Source organism: Melitaea cinxia, chromosome 1, assembly GCF_905220565.1.
Source record: "Melitaea cinxia chromosome 1, ilMelCinx1.1, whole genome shotgun sequence".
Classification (NCBI taxonomy): domain Eukaryota; kingdom Metazoa; phylum Arthropoda; class Insecta; order Lepidoptera; family Nymphalidae; genus Melitaea; species Melitaea cinxia.
Genome location: NC_059394.1, coordinates 9,276,451 through 9,291,704, shown reverse-complemented (window position 1 = coordinate 9,291,704; position 15,254 = coordinate 9,276,451). Strand labels below are relative to the sequence as shown.

Below are 15,254 nucleotides of genomic sequence, written 5' to 3'. Positions count from 1 at the left end.
AAGATTTTCATTGTAATATGAAACTTTGAATAGTTACGGGTCTCTGTAAAGAACTCACTATAGACGGCGCCACGGTTCGCTTAAACCGAAAAAAAAAAAACATCATATCAAAAATTTCGCTCTAGCGGGTACATCGTTCCATAGCTTAATTGGCTAGAGCGCCGACACGGTCAGTCGGAGACGCGGGTTCGAATGCCGCTGGAGCGGTCAATTTTTGATATGATATTCAAAAAGGTTTAGAATACCTAATGTGTGGGTAACACAAAAATAAAATCGTACATATTAAAAATAGCATGGTGTCGTCTCCTGTCAAAGATTTTCATTGTAATATGAAACTTTGAATAGTTACGGGTCTCTGTAAAGAACTCACTATAGACGGCGCCACGGTTCGCTTAAACCGAAAAAAAAAAAAACATCATATCAAAAATTTCGCTCTAGCGGGTACATCGTTCCATAGCTTAATTGGCCAGAGCGCCGACACGGTCAGTCGGAGACGCGGGTTCGAATCCCGCTGGAGCGGTCAATTTTTGATATGATATTCAAAAATGTTTAGAATTCCTAATGTGTGGGTAACACAAAAATAAAATCGTACATATTAAAAATAGCATGGTGTCGCCTCCTATCAAAGATTTTCATTGTAATATGAAACTTTGAATAGTTACGGGTCTCTGTAAAGAACTCACTATAGACGGCGCCACGGTTCGCTTAAACCGAAAAAAAAAAAAAAAAAACATCATATCAAAAATTTCGCTCTAGCGGGTACATCGTTCCATATCTTAATTGGCTAGAGCGCCGACACGGTCAGTCGGAGACGCGGGTTCGAATCCCGCTGGAGCGGTCAATTTTTGATATGATATTCAAAAATGTTGAGATATCCATGGTTAAAGTTTTCAGGTTAGAAGAAGAATTTCGAAAGTTAGAGGAACGCTTGGCTCCGGCGCTGCGGGAAGTGCAGCCCTTCCGCCCTTGCGTGCGAAAGCACCCCCCGCGCCCCCCGCGCCTCCGCGGCACAAAAACAAACACTAGGGGTAGGACAGACCAAGACCACGTGGACAGTGGGGTGCTCCGATTCGGTTTTGGGTATTTTTCGAATTTCTAAACCTATATTCTAGCACGCAATGTTACTAATTTTATTAGAATATTATGTCTGACGCGTTATTTTGTTTAAAAGTGTCGATTTGTCACACAATGCAAACAGTACGAGCTCAAAGGTATTATAATAGCTTTAAATTCTTCTTCTAACCTCAAAACTTTAACCATGGATATCTCCATAACCATGGGGTTTTGAGGTGTGACATTGTTACCTTGTATAGATTCCTCTACACCCTTCACCCTCCACACCCAAAAACCCCATAATTCGGTTTTTCTAATTCGGTTTTACCTAGTCTAGATCTTAGCCCCTATATCTTTTGATGTATATTATCAAATTATCAAAATATGGTAAACAATTACACCCATTAAAAGTTAAATTTTATTATTTCATTACTATTTATTGATGTAAAATTTCTTTACGCACGTGTTAAGAAAAAGAAAGTAAAATATAAATAATAAACAATTTATAATATATTCATACTTTATTAATTTAAGAATTATTATCTGATCAGTGAAATTAAATACTTTTATCTTTAAGAAGCGTATAATGAATTAAATATCTTGTAACAATTTATCACCAATATTATTACATAAGTACTTATTCATTATAATTATATGTATACCATAACTAATACATAATAATACTTATCTTTTTCCCCGAGAGCTCCGCACCGGTCGAAGTCACAAACAAGAATCCCCCATCGAGTCCGAACACTCGTTTTATAGACGACGACAAAAAAGTATAGTCCTACCCACATTTCTTTATTTACACTTTAGTATACACCAAACAAGAAATAAAATAAACAAGCAACAGTAACAATAATAATGTGGAACATCTCTATAGACATACATACATTCCTATATAGATAGATACATTATAAACTAACTATTTCATTACTTAATATAAAATAATCTGACACGCGCTTGATTTGGGGAGTAAGCTGGTGAAAGCGTGATGGGAGCGTTACGAGAGGAACGGAAGTTGAGCGGGAGATAGATATTAGTTAGAGAAGATAGAAGTTGTTACATGTGTTATGGTGAAAATTCATAACATTAAAAAAACTATATAATTTTACTAGCTGACCTGGCGAACTTCGTATCACCTTATTTTTTTCTGAAATATAATAATAACATAACATATCAAAATAAAATATAGCCTATCTTTTAATTTGGATCAAACTGCACACGGTGTGCAAATTTGACTAAAATCGGTTAAGTAGTTTAGGAGTCCATTGAGGACAAACATTGTGACACGAGATTTATATATACTAGCTGTGTCCGCGGCTTCGCCCGCGTTGAAATTAGTGTGTCACAAAGTTTTCCCGGCAAACCTCCAGTGAAACTCTCATCAAAATCGGCTTAGCCATTCCGTAAACCTTCCTCTTGCCAATGGTGGAACTCTCCCTCCAATGGTGAAACCGCATGAAAATCCGTTCAGTAGATTTTGAGCCAATCGATCACATACACTTTTAGGAACTTTGTTTTATAATACACTAACTGTTGCCCGCGACTACGTCCGCGTGGTTATGAAGATATGCATTACTATTAAGATGTTTAACGCAAATTATTTTTTATTTCAGTCACTTGAAATGCTTATCAAGCTGAGTAACTTTTTAAAAGGCACAATTTAGTATAATTTAATAGTTATTTTTATAAAATCTCTCTATACACCTCATTTTTATTAGTTTTATTTTCAGGCTGTAAATTTTTCATACAAACTATCAACCCCAATTAAACCCCCTTAGCGGTGGAATATCGTAAAATCCGTTCTTAGCGGACGTCTGCTAACTATAATCTACTACCCTGCCAAATTTTATCTTTGTCCAACCTGGATGGATAGACCATCCAGCGATTCTCGTGATGAGTGAGTTAGTGACCTTTCTCTTTTATATATATAAATTACGATACATTATTTGGACACCTCCTCACCATCTATAGAGCATACATTTTAAATTTCAAGTCTCTTACTTCAAAAACATAAGACTTTCATACAAACTTCCGACCCCCATTTTATCCCCTTAGGGGTCGATTTTCGTAAAATCAGTTCTTAGCGGATGTTTACGCCCTATAAGGAGCCTATCTGCCAAATTTCAAGTTTTTAGGTGTTATAGTTTCGGAGATTTAATGATGAGTGAGTCAACCTACTATACCCCGTTTTAACCCCAAAAGGGAGTTGATTTCTAAAGATAAATTATTTGAATACCTTCTCACTATCTATAGAGCACTTTTAAATTTCAAGTCTCTTACTTCAAAACAGAACTTTCATACAAACTTCTAACCCCCGTTTTACCCTCTTAGGGGTCGAATTTCGTAAAATCGGTTCTTAGCGGATGTCTAAGTCTTATAAGGAGCCCGCCTGCCAAATTTCAAGTTTGTAGGTGTTATAGTTTCGGAGATTTCGTGATGAGTGACCTTTCGCTTTTATATATATTATAGATTAAGATTTGTATATAAACTGGTACTTTAATTATTACATTATCTTTCATTTAACACCATTTAAATGCCTTTATACAATAATATTCATCATTGCCTGTGTATAATTAATTGTATACCCACAGACAGCAATTAAATTGTAAAAATACAATACACATCTATTTAAACACTATTTGTCTAGGTAAGTTTCGGTTTCAGCTAGAAAACCCATTTCAGTCAGACACTAGTTTTCTTATCACACTAGAGGACATATCACGTAAGTAATTATGAATGGTTGCAAAAAAAAAAAACTAGTTGCAATTACATCTACAAGTAATACAATGTAGAAAGATGAAAAAATAGTCGAGCAAATACGTGTTGTCAAAGATTACGAGTAAAAAGTACTAATCTCAAATCACATCCGGTTTCGAATAAAAAAAAAAATAGGTAAAAAAACTTTTTAAGTTAAACGGTTTTATGTTAAACATACATTGCAATGTTTAAGATAAATATACCTACTAAAAACCAAAAAATAAAAAATAGATACAGTCGTGGGAATTATAAACATATGCATAGACTAGACTAAAATAAAACCGTGGGGCACGTCAATTGTCTACAATCGTTGATTAAAATGTTTGTTTTGTAATGTTACACTTTATTTAGGCAGTTGTTCAACCGACAACGATGGACGTGTGATAAGTAGGGCTAGAATGTGGAAACAAGCTAGCAAGCTCGATTATAAGCGAGTTTTAGGGTTTCATGGTGGTGAGCGAGTAGTACTTTTATCATATGTTTTGTCGATTAAAGACAAACTACGAGCAGTGAAACGATTCCTCGCCAGCCAGCAGTGTGAATGTCCAACGATAAACTAGTTGAAACATCTCTTTTATTTACATGGAGTGTATAACTATTGGAATTTCCATGAGCAAGAAAATAGTAAGTAATTTCCTCACCGTCTGCGAGCTAACTGCCTATTTTAACGACGAATTAAACGATTCTTCTATCGCACATTAAGTCGATAATTTGTAGACAATTGACGTGCCCCACGGTTTTATTTTAGTCTAGTCTATGCTTATGTTTATAATTCCCACGACTGTATCTATTTTTTATTTTTTGGTTTTTAGTACATTTATCTTAAACATTGCAATGTATGTTTAACATATAACCGTTTAACTTAAAAAGTTTTTTTACCTATTTTTATTTTCTAGTTTTTAGTTTTTATTTCGCATTCTGTTTAATTCATTTAGTGCTTCATTATTGCAAGGCCCATCTTAAATATTGAGGTTGTATAGTGCACTGTATTCTTCTTGTCAAGCCCTTTTATTTGATACCCATATTGGTGGGATTGATAAAAAATTGTTATCAGACATTTAGTAGCGGCGGCCAGCTTAGATTTCAATTTTGCATAGTAAATTGTATTCTACTTGTTGAGACCTTTCATTTGATACCCATGTTGATGGGATTGATAAAACCTAAGTTATCCGCCATTTTGTAGAGGCCGCCATTTTGGATTTTAATTTTATATAGTACATTGATTATACTGGTTGAGCACTTTCATTTGATACCCTTATTGATGGGATCGATAAAACCTACGTTATCCGCCATTTTGTAGCGGCCGCCATCTTGTATTTCAATTTTTTATAGTATATTGTATTCTGCTTGTTGAGCCCTTTCATTTGATACCCATATTGATGGGATCGATAAAACCTACGTTATCCGCCATTTTGTAGCGGCCGCCATCTTGGATTTCAATTTTTTATAGTTTATTGTATTCTGCTTGTTGAGCCCTTTCATTTGATACCCATATTGATGGGATTAATAAAACATAAATTATCCGCCATTTTGTAGCGGCGGCCATCTTGAATTTATAATGTTAATGAATAAACGTAATTGTATTGTCACCAAAATCCAAAGTGTATACAAAATTTCAGATTAATCGGTTGACAGGAAGAGGGTGAAATTTGAATTACTAAATTTGACCCAAGAATAATAAAAAATAAAACAAACGGGGTGAGCTAAATAAAACCGTTTAAGAATCATCTTAATCGGTATACTCAGTAAAAAGGTTTGAGGCATGTATAATTAGGAAATTCCGTTTTCGGGATCCCGGCTCATTTTTCTTGATATAATTCCCGGCATTACAGTTGTAAAGTTCCGGGATTTTCGGGATTTGAAATAAAACAACTTATACTTATTTTTTTATCTATCAAAAGTATAAAATATATACATTACGTTAATTCTGTTTATACCCTACTGGCCTCCATTCCTACATAAGATAAATCAAATGCGCGCTCTCTTTTCACTTCTAACTTTTGAACGAAATATACAATACAATCAAGAATCAGGTTATGTGATCATACATTGGATTCTTTGTTATTTTTAGGTTCTTATTTTTGCAATTCATAAAAAAAAAAATAGAATAATATTTAGTAGTTAATTAGAATGATTATTATGATTTTTTTGGCTCATAGTTGATAATATAGTAGAAAAGTACTAGTTGGACCTTTATAAAATTAAAATGGTACCACATGACAAGCACCACCTTTCGATTAAAAAAAGAATTATCGAAATTCGTCCATCCAATTAAAATTTCTAAGGTAACACATAAAAAAAATACAATCGTACTGAGAACCTCCTCCTTTTTTTGACGTTGGTTAAAAATGAGAAAACCAGTAAAACTAACAATTTTATTGCAAACAGCTCAAAGAAATAGGGCGAGAAAAAAGGGGGTGAAGGCAGAAAGAGGGTGAGAAAGAGGCCCATGCCCAGCAGTGGGATGTTACAGTTGAATCAATCAATCATTCAAACAATGAACATTTATAATAATAACCTTACTTCCCCTTGTATATCCACTTCTGGAATGTATGTCATACTTTAAGCAAATATTTAATCATTATTTTAATTTTTTTAACAACTCTGTCGCTTCTTTATTTGCTCGATGATCATCATCAGATTTTGCAGGGTAACTTGCAGCTAATTTGAGATAATATTTTGCCTGATCTTCTTTTTTAAGCTTAAGGTAACAACGACCAATTCTGAGAAGATTAATACTGTAAAATCTTGGCTGTGCTTCCTCCGCTTTTAAATAATACTGAAGTGCATCTTCATACGTAGAATGGGGTAGCTTAGCAAAAATAGCATCAGCGGTTTTTCTTTGATGCCATGGCAATTCTGTTATCTGGTAACACCATTCACCTAGCATATGTAAAAGACCAGCATCACTTGGATTTAATTTAACAGCTAGCTGTAACAATTTATGTTTTAGTATTGAATAATTAGTATTTAAAATATTTTAATTATTTATCATTAATTTGTGCATAGAACTTACATCCATGTGTCTCTTGACATTCTCTAATTCTTCTATTTTTGTTTGGATACCTTCATTAGAGCTTCTAGCATCCAATATTAAAGCATACCATTTTTGAATAGCATAATTATTTGAGTTAGTTTGAACTTCCTCAACTATAATGTCATAAGCTTGAGAAATTAATTCATTTTTAATTTTTTTGTTGTATTTTGGATCTTTTGCCATATTGTACAGAGCACGGCATATCCTCCACTTTATTTCTACATCATTTTGAATCTGTACTGAAGAAATACTGAAATATGTATCTTCATTTTTAGTATGCAAAATATGAAATTGAAAATGGTCAGAGTTTTTACTTATATTTTGACCATATCACCACAACAACTATACACACATATTTGGATGTACTCTTTTTGATTACATACTTAAAAAGATATTGTCAGTAAACATTATATTATATATCACCTTATATTTTATGAGTAAATTGTAACTTTCCTCGTATTTACCCATCTCAAATGTTTTGTCAGCCATTTCTGTTATGGATGGAATTAAATTAATTTCCTTTACATTTGAACTATTTTTGTTTGCATTTGTAGGCCATAAAAACCAAAGGCCAGAGAATGTAAAGGTATGTGTCCTACACAACATAATCTGAAAAATAATTTCAAATTTAATCTAAGAAAGGTTATTAATATTATTTATTTTTATCTATTACAAGTTTTTAAGTTTTTTAGCATCCAGCCTCTAGCATCCCACTGCTGCGCATAGGCCTCTCTTTCCAATTAGGAGAAGGATTAGAGCTTAATCCACCACGCTGCTCCAATGCGGGTTGGAGGATATATTCCCTATTATGAGGACAATCGTCTATCGGGTATACATGATAACAATCGGGACCGACAGCTTAAAGTGCTCTCTGAGGCACGGTGGGGAGACCCACAAGACAGACATCCTAAATGTAAAGAAATATTTGTACAAAATACAATATCCATTCCAAACGGGATTCGAACCGGATTGGATTTAGAATCGTTTGACACGAATTTAAGGGCGATAGATGGTGAAAGGGCTTGGAGGAAGTCCCCCATAACCCTGCATACCACTCGCAATACAATGTAATTATTTAGAAAACCTATTAAATAATCTACCTACCTGTGGAATGCTTGATTTGTAAAAATTTTTAAAGATCTTTTGGAACGTTAAGGCTTCTAGTGTTATAATTCTTGAACCCATTATTTAATTCTTCTAAATATTTTTTATTTTAATATTATAAAATTATTTATTATTGCAAACTTTTAGATCTTCTTAGGTACCAACATCAAAATAATTGTGAACATCAAGTTTTCACCATGCCGCTATATTGCGAGAAATATGCGTTCCACTTATAAAATTCGCCCACAACACCCGCGTCGTTTTTTTTACTTATCTAAATTATACTTAATAAAAAAAATTAAATTGAAAAGAAATATCGAAATCATTGTACTGGAAATAATTCATTCATGTATTTTTGGAGGAAAATATGTAGTAGTTATAATAAAAAATACATACATAACATTTTATTATAATAAACTTATATAAAAATTTTAATCACAAAGTTACAACTCACAAACTTCACAAAGTCACAAACTGTAAGAAAATACGTTATTGATGCTTTTATTACATAAAATGGCAATATTATTCAAAAATCAATTTTTACCCGGTCCAAGGGTGGGTGTAACTGTTGACAGTTCAGTATCGTGAAGTGTTGTTGAATTTAGTGTGATAGACATGTTTTTGATGTAAATAATATCTCCGATATCGTTTTCATTATGCAGAGATCAGGTAATAATCATTATACATATATTAATTTCATTTTGATACATATCTATCCTTGTAATGATTCGCGCCAATTACTTAATGCGCTTTGAGTTTAAACGTTTAATATCGTTATAAAAGTTTTTTTTATCATTATTATGGGAGAAAATGTTTTTATCTAATTACGGTATTTTATATGTATTACACAAAATATGTAAATATATTTAAATTTGACAAGATTGTTTTAACTTTTACGTTACTTTAATTATGCTTACACAATTAAAAATAAAAACAATATATACAACATTTGAGTGATTTGTAATTTGTTTTAAATCTTTTTATCTATGTGATAAGTCTGTTTATAACATGCTAAAATAAGTTTCAACATACTTATGTAATCATAAGTTTAAATATTCCTAAGAAATTGTTGGTTTGAAATCAAAATTTGCACCTTCTAATTTGCACCTTCTTTACTTATATATTATTTTCAAAAATTTTATGTAGATTTATTTTAAATTAATGCACATGAGTGCAATATACGTGTAATAATGGTTTTTGATATATATATTTAATAGTAGTTTTTATGATGATGTAATTATGATTCTATTTTTTTACTAATTTGTTTACTATTTTACACCAAGTCTGGTTAACATTACTAATTTCAATACATTATTCTTTAATCATTTGCTTATACTACAATAGAAATTCCTCACATAGATAGTTAAAAATAATAAACTCCAATATACATTTTAAATGAATAAATATTTTAAACAACATTTATGAATAGTAATTGTGTTTACCCTTCTATTGTAATTTGCTTCAATTGTTTAAAATACTTACGTCCTGAAGACTATGTCGCAATTTTAAAAGACCTGCCAATTACAATGGCAGTGAAACATTTAATATAGAAATGTTTATATTTAGCGGAGCTACATTCGTATTACTATTGATTAAAGTCAATATAAAATTTTTCTAGCTATGTAAATAATTTTAAGCTGAACGTTTTCACCATAAAAGCCACTTATACAAACTACCATTCTTAGGTCAAAGCCTGTTAAGTATAAATATCGAAATTTAAGGAAATTAACCCTATAATTTTCGATTTATTTAATCTAAATATATTGTATTGTATTGTATTGTTGTGGGCTCGGTTTTCCGCATTTAGACACAAAGGTGGTCCGTTATGCGTGAAAAGAGGGCTGGCTAATTCAGCCAGCCCAGCTCCTTCCAGAAGTTCAGAAGCCTCCTGGGGCGTTCACAGGCTTCTCGGAGCATCCTTATTTCATTAAGGATGGTAGCCCGGTGTGCGGCCACTCCCTCGCATTCCAGGATTACGTGGGCGGCTGTTTCTTCAGCAGCCAGACATCCCCTGCAAAGAGGACTGTCCGTTGCTTTCATAATGAATAGTTGGTGATTAAGTGCCATGTGGCCGGTAATCGTGCCAACAACTATTCGGATGTCCAAGCGGTTAAGACTGAGCAGTCGGCACGTTAGGTGCGGTGATACTTCTGTTAGTATCATTAATATATTGTATTACAAAATTAATATAGGTTTAATAAACTTCCGTTAGTATCATAAATATATTGTATTAAAATATTAATATAGGTTTAATAAAGTAGTTTTATTGATATATTTTACAATTACAATCATAAAAAGAATGTAATAACATCAAAATTGTACATAACCAGTGAAACGTGGTTACTGCACCTTCACTAGACTGTGAAACATGTATAAAGATATAACCTGGAAACACACAACACAACATTTAGACTACAACTAAAAGCCATTAAACCCAAGAATTAATTAATTAACATTTAGACTACGACAAACATCTGTATTGGTCTTTACAAACATTTGTTCCATGCCAGGATTGCACCGGTGTTTGCTAGCCAATTAGCCATATAAACTAGGTGACCCCGTAAACGTTGTTTTGCCATATATGTTATTAATCCTCTTGAACCCCCCCCCTTCTTATAAGTTAGGGTTATGAAAAATAGATGTTAGCCGATTCTCAGACCTATCCAATATGCACACAAAATTTCATAAAAATTGGTCCAGCCGTTTCGCAGGAGTATGTTAACTAACATTGTGACACGAGAATTTTATATATAAGATTACACGTCACGTTATTTGTCCACAATGGACTCCTAAACTACTTAACCGATTTTAATCAAATTTGCACACCGTGTGCAGTTTGAACCAACTTGAAAGTTAGGCTATATTTTATTCTGATATACATATGTAATTACTATATTTAAGAGAAAAAAATAACGCAATACGTAGTTCCTCAGGTCAGCTTGTAGAATATAATTTAAACACATACCTAAGCTTTCTTGAAATTTTGCTGAAGTTGCACAACTTACACAAAAATATTATGTAAAGTAGATGCTCATGTTTAGTTATGCTTGTAATGTTAATGTCTAGATATAAAACATTACATCAAAATTAAGTAGCTGGAAGTAAAAGTTAATAAGTTGTAAAAACTTTTTGAAAACATTCCATTTAGAAGGTTTGTCAATTTCAGATAATTATGCAATTTGGAGGGAAAAGAAATGTTATGGATCGTAAACATCTCTCATGCTGCATCGAAATGTAAATAGTAGCAATTTTAGGATTGTAAGTTTCTTGAAGCCATTATAAATTTTGTAGTGTCCATACAATTTTAAGTTTAAAGTTTCCTCCAGAACAAAGATAATGGTTAAAAATATATATTTTAAAAGTTAAATAAAATAATAATATCTTTTTTCTGTTCGAATTTTGAAGAATTATGGCCTTTTAAAAATATTTTTATTTTGTGTAAATGTATTATTCCGACTACTTAGGTACTTAATGAGAATCTATGGTCGGTTCTATGTTCACGAAATCGGCTTTTTTGGTGCATTCTCAGATAAATTAAGATTTTTTTGTACAAGAAGAGAGAGTTCATAGGACATGTTCCACAGTGTTTGTATTCATCAAATTAGAATATGATATTGTAAGGGAAGAAATGAAATCCGAAAATAAACATGTATAGTTAGTTTTTTTGTTTCTGGGTAAAAATATGTAATATTTTGTTTCTTTGTATGTAGTATAATTATGTTATATACCATTTATTTTAAAATTAAACCTATTTTTTATGTAAATAAGGCGTAGAAACTCAAGAGTTTTTATTGGATATTTAGACAGTGAAAACTAAGAGATTATGTTATTGAGTCAGTCTTACTTTGATACTTTGTTTCATTGTTTTGTGATCATAGGGCGTACAGTTTCGTGATTTAGAACTAAAGAGGTGATCTCTAGCGGAACCTGACTGTCATAACGTCACAACGAGGTCCTGACGCTGTAATCAACACCTAACAGTTACTCTTTATGTTAAAATATTTAATTTTAACGTTTCTAAACTCATATTTTTTGCTTTATAAAGATAGTTGAGGATTATAGGTATCTCGTGTTCACGGCATAGCTGACCTTACTCTTGGAACAGGAATGGAAAAATTCAAGTATTATTAAATGAAAGAATAACCGGCGGACTATTTCGTATTTTCTTGACGTGCTTTTTAAAAGTAAGAAAACAAGTAAATGAAGTCTTTTTAACTGACTTCAAAAAGGGATCCTCCTTTCCTTCGAGATCCTCCAAGGGTTCCCCTCGATTTCTCTCAGATTCCATAATTAGAGCCTTGTTTCCTTACCGTGGTACCACCCTTGGGATATCTCCTTTCCAACAAAAAAAGAATTATTAAAATCGGTTCATAAACGACGAAGTTATCCTCGAACATACGTAAATATATATACACGCTCGAATTAAGTAACCTTCTCCTTTTTTGAAGTCGGTTAAAAATATTATAATTGTCGTTGTTTACAAGTGCACACTATGGGATCGAAGTCCGCATTAAATTAATAGGTACAACAGTTTACGATCGCGTTATCATGCGTTTAAGATACTTTAAAACAATCAACTTTTATTGCATTGTATTGCAAAAAAGAAGAGTTGAGTCATGAATTCATGACTTACACATGCTTACATTTTTTACTATGGAATTCAAGGAATCGAGACTAACTCAATTTTATAACAAAACTAGATGTGCCCGCGAATTTGTTTAATTCGGAAAGTTATAAAATAAAAATTTAAAGTAAAAGTAGCCTAAGTTACTTCTTATTACATCAGCTGCCAGTGAAAGTTCCGTCAAAATCGGTCCTGCCGTTTCAGAGATTAGCCGGAACAAACAGACAGACAGACAGACAAAAATTATAAAAAATGCTATTTTGGTATTTTGGTGTACCGTGTAGACATCCATATGCATTTAACAGACACTATAATTTTATTTATTTGTATAACAAAATGTTTGTTATATAATTTCAATGTCTAAAGCTTTTAATATCAGTAATACAAGTAGACGGTCTCGCTTGCTGTTGCTACCCTTATTGACGTCGCGGAATCTTTGAAGTTGCAAATTCTGTACGCGTATTGAAATAACTTTGAGTGCAAATGCATGTGCGACCGCGCGGGCGCCGCTCATTGCTCAGTTTCTGCGGACGTGTGCGCGTACGTCTGATACTGTGTACAACTGTACAGTATAGCCGCGTATTTATTAATCTAATACACGTAAACATATAATAGTGATGGCTTAGCGTGGTTATCCTAATGTTCTAGCAACACTCGACATTGCTATAGTAAACAATTAACGGTATTTAGGACGATAAATTGTTTGTTGGCTGATTGATACACAAACGACGAAAGAGACTCCAGTGCCAGTGTGTTTATTTTATTTTAATATGATGAGATGTTTTGTAATCAGTGCATAAATAATTAAGGAAGACACAGCAGTAATGGAAACCTTGGATAATCATCTCAGTTCATGTAAGAAAATTAACAACTTTTTCTATTTAACATTTAAATATTTTGTTGCTAAAAATAAGTTTGCTTTACAGTATCTCTAACAATAAAAAAAAAAAGATTGAATTAAGAACCTCCTTTTTGGAAGTAGGTTAACTTGTGTTATATTTTTAGTTGTAAGTTTTTTTTATATTTTTTTTTTTATTACGTTATGGGCTTACTCTTGACTAGAGAATCCAATCCCGCATCAAAATCGCGATCCCGCAAGCCTGCGGGATTAAGATCATCAATCCCGCGGATCCCGCGGGATTTGCGGGATTGATTTTAATTATTATTATTTTTGTTTCATGTAATTTAAAGAAAGAAAATACACACAAATATTTTTAATTATTCTTATCAACATGAAGCAAAGTTATCACTTATATTATAAATTAAATATAATGATGTTTAAGACAATACAATATTCACAATATTTCACGTTTCATATTTAGATTTTTATTTGAAATAGAACATATTCATTGGTTTTAGAGGCATTTAAAATCAGCTTATTTTTTTTGAAAATACTTTCGAAGAAATGATAAAGTATCTAACGTTTCATCTTTTAGATTTGATCTTATCTTGTTGCATAAATAGCCAGCGGCGGAAAAAGCACGCTCGGCTTCCACACTTGTAGGCGGAATTGACTTTACATAAGTATAAACAGCTTCCAAATACTTCCCCTTATTCCCTCCACATTCAAAAAGTGTCATCTCACGTTTCAATATCAAATCAGTTGAATTATCTCGAGTGGGTACACGCACAGCAGCTCTAGACTCTGCCACCCATTCAGTACGGAGACTGCGCTCTAATTCTTCTTCTAGTGTATGTGAAGGCAGATTCGATAAAGGCATGTCTTCTTCACTGTCATCATCTTGCTGGTTTTCAGTTTCAGGTTGCACGTCTGACATCAGTCTCTCAATTAAACACTTCATTTCAGTTCTTAGCGTAGCTTTACTTGGATAAAAGAATGGATTGTCCTCTACACTTGCAGACCTTGAATCTTTTTCTAGATATTTTTTTGGATTTTCCAAGTAAAGCAACACAGCAGTTATTGATGTGCGGCGTTCTTTTATCCGGCGAGACAGTGACACAACAAGTTCCTGGCTTAACCTGCTGTTTTGTAGATTCAGTTTATTAATCATGAAACGCAATGTGGTTTCTGCGGTAATTAATGTTGCATCCTCGCGGCATAAGACGTTTACAGCGAGCTTCACTGGCTCTAAAGCTTGTTCAATATGAGTCAAAGTCATATATTCTTCGTCTGTGAATGAAAATGAAGATGATGTCAGTTTAAGGTCAATAAGTGCTTTAGATATGCAATGTTTGAATTCGTTGAACCTCGACAACATTGATGCGAGACTGCTCCAGCGCGTTCGGCAATCTAAAATAAGCTGCAATTCTTTGCCAAATTCTGCTTTGATGTATTGTTGCAGCAGATCATTTTTTACAGGAGATTTTGAACTAAAAACCTTGACAATTTTTCTCACTTTTTGAATAAGTTCTCTGTATTGTGGTAGCAACTCTTCTGCTTGGATTTCTTCCTCTACCGAAAAATTACCTTGCTCGTCGTTATCATCTTCACTTTCATTATCACTCTCATTATCTGGTCTGTTTCCGAGTACTTCAGCTTGCATTTCTTCTTCTTGTTGTTCTTGTCTCTTATTGTACAGAACTTCAAGTACAGCGAGTTGCAATCCATGTGCGAAGCATAATTGGTGGTGCGCTGATAATAATCTGCCAACTTTCTTCATGACGGCTGCACCATCGGTTGTCGCTGCGATCACATCTAGATTTAGGTCAATT

At 33.0% G+C, this 15,254-nt stretch overlaps 1 protein-coding gene across 1 annotated transcript; it reads right to left on the bottom strand.

Annotated features, from left to right (window-relative positions):
• Positions 1 to 6,177: 6,177 nt before the first annotated feature.
• Positions 6,178 to 8,161, bottom strand: LOC123656322 (regulator of microtubule dynamics protein 1-like). Its single transcript, XM_045592025.1, has 4 exons — positions 7,958 to 8,161; positions 7,277 to 7,462; positions 6,833 to 7,087; positions 6,178 to 6,748 (listed from the first exon to the last, which is right to left on the bottom strand). Exons 1-4 carry the CDS (start codon positions 8,036 to 8,038, stop codon positions 6,398 to 6,400), a joined length of 873 nt encoding a protein of 290 aa, XP_045447981.1. The 5' UTR covers positions 8,039 to 8,161; the 3' UTR covers positions 6,178 to 6,397.
• Between the last annotated feature and the right edge of the window lie 7,093 nt (positions 8,162 to 15,254).

Bases quoted from the DNA above. Each gene is read 5' to 3' on its own strand.
- LOC123656322 (XM_045592025.1), bottom strand. From the start codon at position 8,038: ATGGGTTCAAGAATTATAACACTAGAAGCCTTAACGTTCCAAAAGATC. The intron at 7,463-7,957 runs GTAGGTAGATTA...ATTATTTTTCAG, and splicing joins ACAAATCAAGCATTCCACAG to ATTATGTTGTGTAGGACACA. The intron at 6,749-6,832 runs GTAAGTTCTATG...AAATTGTTACAG, and splicing joins ATGTCAAGAGACACATGGAT to CTAGCTGTTAAATTAAATCC.